This window comes from Mus pahari, chromosome 10, assembly GCF_900095145.1.
Source record: "Mus pahari chromosome 10, PAHARI_EIJ_v1.1, whole genome shotgun sequence".
Taxonomy (NCBI): Eukaryota; Metazoa; Chordata; class Mammalia; order Rodentia; family Muridae; genus Mus; species Mus pahari.
Genome location: NC_034599.1, coordinates 44,205,874 through 44,212,980, shown reverse-complemented (window position 1 = coordinate 44,212,980; position 7,107 = coordinate 44,205,874). Strand labels below are relative to the sequence as shown.

Genomic DNA, 7,107 nt, shown 5'->3' with positions numbered 1-7,107 from the left:
AAGAAGAAGAAGAAGAAGAAGAAGAAGAAGAAGAAGTAGTAGTAGTAGTAGTAGTAGTAGTAGTAGTAGTAGTAGTAGTAGTAGTAGTAGTAGTCAGTCAGTCTCGGGGTGGGACAGGACTTGCACTCCAGTGTCCCTCAGCTCTTACCTCTAGAGCAGTGATTCTGCCCATCATCTCAGCAATCGCTGTGTTCAGCAAGGTCCCCATGGCCTTGCAGTATATGTTCACTGGCAGGACATCCTGCCACACAATCCCAAGTCTCCTTAGCTGGTGCAGCACCTGAAGAAGGAGATGGCTGCGATTCACTCATCGTTTAGTGTGAGGAGTAAAATGGGAGAAAGAAGTGACACAGAAGTGAGGTAACAGGGATGCCATGGCTTTTCAACGGTTAACCTCTGTGCTATCCTTGAGAGAAGAAGAGCAGACTGGTCCTGAGGAGGGAGCACCACAGTGAAGAGCTAAGTCAGCAGAGGGAGAGAGACTAAATGTGGTGTGTACACAATGGAACACGGCTCAGCCACAAAGACTAAAGTCATGTCATTTGCAAGAAAACACACACAGGGGCTGGTGAGATGGCTCAGTGAGTAAGAGCACCGACTGCTCTTCCAAAGGTCCAGAGTTCAAATCCCAGCAACCACATGGTGGCTCACAACCATCCGTAATGAGATCTGATGCACTCTTCTGGGGTGTCTGAGGATAGCTACAGTGTACTTATATATAATAAATAAATAAATCTTTAAAAAAAAAAAGAAAACACACACAGCTGGAAATGATCACTGTAAGCAAATTCAGTCAGTCTCAGCGGACACAGATCACAGCTTTGCTCATTTGTGGTTCCGAGATTTTACACAGACCCTTGATATAATGTGTGTATACGTGGCATGAGAGTGGAGCAAAAGGGGACGAAAGGTTAGCACTTGACATGAAAGGCAAAACAAAAGGAAAGGGGCAGGAGTTAAATGCTCTACTAATACTTGTATGTAAATGTCTTTATAAAACCCAGTCCATATACAATGAATACACACCAATGAGGTGGGGGGACAGGACTCACTTAAGACGGGAGTAGAGAAAAAAAACTAATTTATTAATTTTTTTTAATTTTTTAATTTTTTTCACAAGTCCATATTATTGAGTCAGTGGAAAGATGGCTTCCACTTGTCTTGGTTGAACAGAAAAAAAACCTTACACACACTTGTCACAAGCATCTAGACTTTCCAACAGGGAGCACAGGGTTCAACTGATGGCTTACTAGGTGGGGTGAGGGACCTCCAAGGACCTTAGTGCCTGCATCAGCCTCCTACCTGCCTCACTGCCTTGTTCGCTGCAGAGTAATTCTCTTCATCGTCCATGTTCGCAAAGTTTCTAGCACTTGATAACCTGTCCAGAAGTTCTCCTTTCTGTGCCTGCATTTGAGCCAAAAAACATTCCGTCCCTACAGAGAGAAGACAAACAAGTGTAAACCTACTGAATCAAAACCAGGGTGGGAGAGCCGAGCATAAGACTGTCAGCCAACCTGGATGAGAACCACATTTGAAAACATCACTAGGGGCTAGAGAGATGGCTCAGTGGTTAAGAGCACCACCTGGAGCCGGGCGTGGTGGCGCATGCCTTTAATCCCGGCACTCAGGAGGCAGAGGCAGGTGGATTTCTGAGTTCGAGGTCAGCCTGGTCTACAAAGTGAGTTCCAGGACAGCCAGGGCTACACAGAGAAACCCTGTCTCGGGGGAAAAAAAAAAAAAAAAAAAAAGCACCAACTGCTCTTCCGGAGGTCCCGAGTTCAAATCCCAACAACCACATGGTGGCTCAACCATCTGTAACAAGATCTGACTCCCTTTTCTGGAGTGTCTGAAGACAGCTACAGTGTACTTATATGTTAAATAAATAAATCTTTAAAAAAAAAAAAGAAAACATCACTAAATGTGTTTGTTGTATGTAACGATTCTGAATTCACTTAGCCAGTCCCTCCAATCCTATCACAGCGTTAATAGATAAACCTTTTCCAGCAGTTTGCTTAGGATATGAGACAGCTAAGAAAAATCATTTCATCGGAAAAGCAGCTTACTGTTCCAATGTCTATACCACCGATGGAGAACATCTACAGCTGAAAAGCAGGGTGAACATTTAGTCTCAAGTTTTCTCCGGGTACTCTTATAATAAATATCAATTTACCATACAAATGTGGCTCTCTTCTGTCACAAGTGACTTGGTGGTGCCAATGCATACCGGCAATAAAGTCTGGCATACCAACACACCACAAAATCATGTTATGAAAAAATAATGTTTACACAAAGACGACATCCATTTTATAGAATAACACAAATCAGAAGACCTCCCACACTCTAACACATCTAGTACAACACTAACTCCTAACCACCTCCACTATTAAACTACACAGATACTAGGCTAGAAGCATGGCATCCCCAAGGGTGAAGTATCAGGTACCAAGTCTTCTGAAGCCAGGTACAAGGTCCACAAAGGTGGTTGTGCCATCGCAAAGAATGGGAGCGAGCCGCAATCTGAACTGATGACCGAGGGTCAGCAAGTGGTGAGCAATATACATGCAGTTGTTGTGGTGAATGGCAGCCAACTGGGGGAGCTTCTGAAGGTTCTCCCTAGACCAAGAGAAAGGGCAAAAAAGGAAACCACCTGTTACACTTAAGTTGAGCTTTCTGGAAAGTCATCTGTGCTCTAAGGTGGCTGATCACAACAAAACATGCTGTAGCTCTCACTCTCATTCAGTGAGCCGTACCAGCCTGGCCTCAGCCAACAAACTGTCCAGTGAAGCTGGAGAGGTCTCAGCAACTGCAAGTGCTTGCTATCCTTGCATAGGGCCTGAGCTAGGTCCCTGGGATCCAAGTCAGGTGGCTCACACCCACCTGTAATTTCAGCTCCAGGGAATCCAACTTCTGGCCTCAAGGACACACACACACACACACACACACACACACACACACATTTTTAAAAAAAAACAACCCTATCCCAATGACTAACCAAAAAGAAAAGCCGTCAAGTAAATAAACTGTGGATGTGTTACTTCTGGCACAGGAAACATAGTAAACTGTGCATTCTGCCCTTAAAATTCATCCAGGAGAAATACAGATTCACTTTCCCCTTTCTGAACTCCCATTTCACTTATATAAATCAAACACTGAAATCAGATTAGAATTTGATTTAAGAATATACAGATGTTTAAACTTTACCGCATACAAGTCCTTTGAAGTGGATTACAGATCAGAATCACATGGAAAAATTTAAAATGTAAAGATATTTAGAATTTTCCCCAAACAGACTATCACAACCTTTGAGAATGAAACCAGGCATTTTTACATTTTGAAATCTCGGCAGATGATTGTTTTTAACCCAGAACTGAATTCATTGCTTCAGTTCTCCCACACAAATTAGTGTCTACCCAGTTGAGGATGAAACCCTAAGAGAAGGTCTGAGCAGGTATGGCCACCACAGATGCATATGTTTGAATGTTTGGCCATGGGGAGGGGCAGTCTAAGGAGGTGTGGCCTTGAAGGAAGTGTGTTACCTTAAGGGCAGGTTTTGAGACCTCCTGTGCTCAGGCTACACTCAGTGTAGCACACAGCCTCCTTCTGCTTCCTGTTATCAAGATGTAAAACTCTCAATTTCTTCTCCAGCACCATGTCTGCCCTGAATGCCACCATGCTTCTCTCCATGACAATAAATGTCTGAAACTGTAAGCCAGTCCCAATTAAATGTTTTCCTTTATAAGAGTTGCCATGGTTACGGCGTCTCTTCACAGCAATGGAATCACTGGACGAGGACCTTTCTATTTCCTAACCAAGAAAGGTACACTGGCTCTGAAAATGTCTGGGCCTTAAAAACTGGATACAGTTCTTTTGAACTTCTAAGTGTATGCTATCTTCCTACATACAAAAATCACTATGCATGTACAGTAATGTCTACAGCCTTTAAAAAGTCTGAATTTGGTGTACTAACTGTGAATGTTAATCACTGTCTTTGGTGAAAATATAGTTACTGGTTTTAACCTGACTTAACTTCGAGGTCTGAGGTCCAGTTATACAAAAAGAGATACTCACTTGTGGTATGTTGGCACCACATCATGGAACAAATGGAAGATATTCCTCACTGAGTAGAAAAGCTGGACAGCACTGGAAGGAAAATAAACACAGAATGCAATACAGAATGAAGCAGGTAGTCTATTAGTGAAGGTCATGTGATAAAAACCACAGCTCAGAAAACACACACCTTGGTCACTTCAGGAAACTGCCGTGGACCTCAGTGGAGACACACTCAACCAGTATCTCTAAACTGAACTTCTCTTCTAGAACCTGGATACATTAATAACCTTCACAACACAAGCATTCGCTCCAAAGCCTCTTTCTTCCCCATCTGTGCTCTGCCAGCACCCAAAGTATCCTTCCAGTGACAGACAGAGTTAAGCCTCAAGCAAATGTCACCCATTTCCTGATGCATTCTGCAAAGGGCATCAAGAGAGGCTCTCCCCGGGCTTTCAGAGTCAGGCTGACTGACTTCAACTTTCACCTTCCCCTTCTTCCCCAATGCAAAGGGATGAAGCAACACTTCTGAGAATAGAATCTAACCCTCAAGCTCCTCTGCCCTTTAAATCTGAGCTTTAACTACCAACAGATCACTATTAAGATGCATTTCAAAGTGTGTGTGTGTGTGTGTGTGTGTGTGTGTGTGTGTGTGTGTGTGTCAGGAAAACTTGGCCTCCAAAATGAACCTTACAAGAAAAACCGGGGGCTGGTGAGATGGCTCAGTGGGTAAGAGCACCCGACTGCTCTTCCGAAGGTCCGGAGTTCAAATCCCAGCAACCACATGGTGGCTCACAACCACCCGTAACAAGATCTGATGCCCTCTTCTAAAGTGTCTGAAGACAGCTACAGTGTACTTACATATAATAAATAAATAAATCTTTAAAAAAAAAAAAAGAAAAAGAAAAACCACATTAGAGGAAATAATGCCAACTATGTTTATCTTCCCAAAAGAGCACACTCATCCCTTATAAAGAAACAGATCTCTTCCACAGGGTCAGTGAATGGCTCAGCAAACAACAGCTCTCTTGCAAACCTGGTGACCTGAGTGTGATCCCCAGAGCCCACGAAAAGGTGAAAGAACTGATTCCACAAAGTTGTCTTCTGACCTCCACATGTGCCATAGCATGATCAAGAACATATATATACATATAGACTAATAATAAAAATAAATGCTTTTCTTTCTACTTATAATACCAGACAGTCTAATTGTGGCAATGGCAGTATTTGGAAATGTGTTCTATCCAGAGCAAACATAAAACAGAATATTGCACACAGAAATAACCCAAGACCCGAGGATACAATGACTAACTCAACCCTAAACTCCATGGCTTTTCTTAAGGCTGACAACAGCTCCATGCAGACACACTGAATGGCCTTTATAGGACCAACTCTACAACCAACTGGCTTGCCTGCCATTTTTTTCCACAGGAGCTGCTTCCCTAAGACACAGGAGCCTTTCAAACCAAAAAGACTCAATATGAGATGTGAAACAGAGTCAGAGGCACCCTGAACACACGATGGATAAGGAGGAGCCATCCTGAAAGGGTGGAGGCAGATCTGCAGTGTGTTCTACCTCCAAAGAAAACGGACTCTTCCCCCCCTGGCATGCTGCTGCTACGTGGAGTTGAAAGGAGACATTCTCAGGTCCCTCCGGCTCTCCAGGTTCATGTGGTGCTGCTGCATGCGGTATAACTACCACAGTTATCCAGCAATGAGCATTTCAGCACTAGCCCTTTTCAAAGGAGTGCTCTTGGTCTTCTGCCTGTGCTTTCTTATGTAACATCCTTTGATCACAGACAACCAATATGCGACAAAAATTAAAGTGTCACTTACTAAAAAGTGAAAACAATTTTTAATGCCAAATAAGCCTGCATATCTATCCACACCTGCATCTATTTCTTTGCTTCTCTTTTCATACTTGGTTTGTACTAGGTAACCCAAGCTAGCCCAGACCCTGCTTTGTAGGTCAAGCTGGCTTCAACTTTCCACTCCTGCCTCAGCCTTCCGAGTGCTGCGTTATGAACCAGCACGCCCAGCTAGCAGCTGCTTTTACACCTATGTTACTGTAAGGAAATGACAGGGATCGAGTTATCTTTGTTACCATTGGTCGCTACTTGTTGTTGCCTCAAGTAAAGTCTGATAAGCGAGCTCCATTAACTTCTTCACAGCCTCGCTGATACGGCACGTGGGTAAAGAAAAGGACTGAGGGTCCAGTGAAGTCTCAGGCTCTAAGTTCCCGGTGTCGGTGAACTGCACTTTGCAGACCTTCTGCACCTGTAGCTTGTGGTCAGCATCGGGACTGGGTAAGTCTGGTAAGGTTTCCTTACAATCGGGACCAATCTAAAATTCAAACACAGCAACGGAAAAGACTGTTTCTGGGAAAATGCAAACTCAAGCACACAGCAAAGGCAAAAGACACTCAAGGCTTGCTTGTTGATAGAGGCATGGTCCTACAGGTGACTAGAAGATCCTCACACAAGTGGCCTGATTTAAGGACTGACTGGTCTTGACTGATAGCACACCGGAAGAAAGAAACAATCATGTGTACTGTGGGATTCTTTTTTTTTTTTTTTTTTAGATTTATTTATTTATATATACAATGTTCTCCCTGCTTGTATGCCTCCATGCCAGAAGAGGGCACCAGATCTCATTATCGACAGTCATAGGCTACCATGTGGTTACTGGGAATTAAACTCAAGACCTCCAGAAGATCAGCCAGTGCACTTAACTTCTGAGCCATCACTCCACCACCCACCCCCCGAGATTCTTAGTAATAATGGAAAAGCAAAGATTTGGAGAAACAGAAAAGACCTACAAAACTCATCAACTCAGCTCTCATAAACACTCCAAGTTGTCTCAAAATGTGTGCTTCAGGGCTGGAGAGATGGCTCAGCAGTTAAGAGCACTGACTGCTTTTCCAGAGGTCCTGAGTTCAAATCCCAGCAACCATATGGTGGCTCACAACCATCCATAACAAGATCTGATGCCCTCTTCTGGTGTGTCTGAAGACAGCTACAGTGTACTTACATATAATAAATAAATAAATCTTAAAAAAAA

General features: G+C 43.4%; 1 protein-coding gene across 1 annotated transcript in view; it reads right to left on the bottom strand.

The window, feature by feature from the left end:
* The window catches only part of Zw10 (zw10 kinetochore protein), a 27,424-nt gene that overhangs the window by 5,616 nt on the left and 14,701 nt on the right, over nt 1-7,107 (bottom strand). Inside the window, exons 10-14 of the mRNA XM_021206750.1 lie at nt 6,152-6,390; nt 4,069-4,140; nt 2,444-2,613; nt 1,303-1,433; nt 149-280 (exon numbers count right to left, since the gene is read on the bottom strand). Of these exons, the coding sequence (XP_021062409.1) occupies nt 149-280; nt 1,303-1,433; nt 2,444-2,613; nt 4,069-4,140; nt 6,152-6,390 (744 nt within the window). The remainder of the gene's footprint in view (nt 1-148; nt 281-1,302; nt 1,434-2,443; nt 2,614-4,068; nt 4,141-6,151; nt 6,391-7,107) is intronic.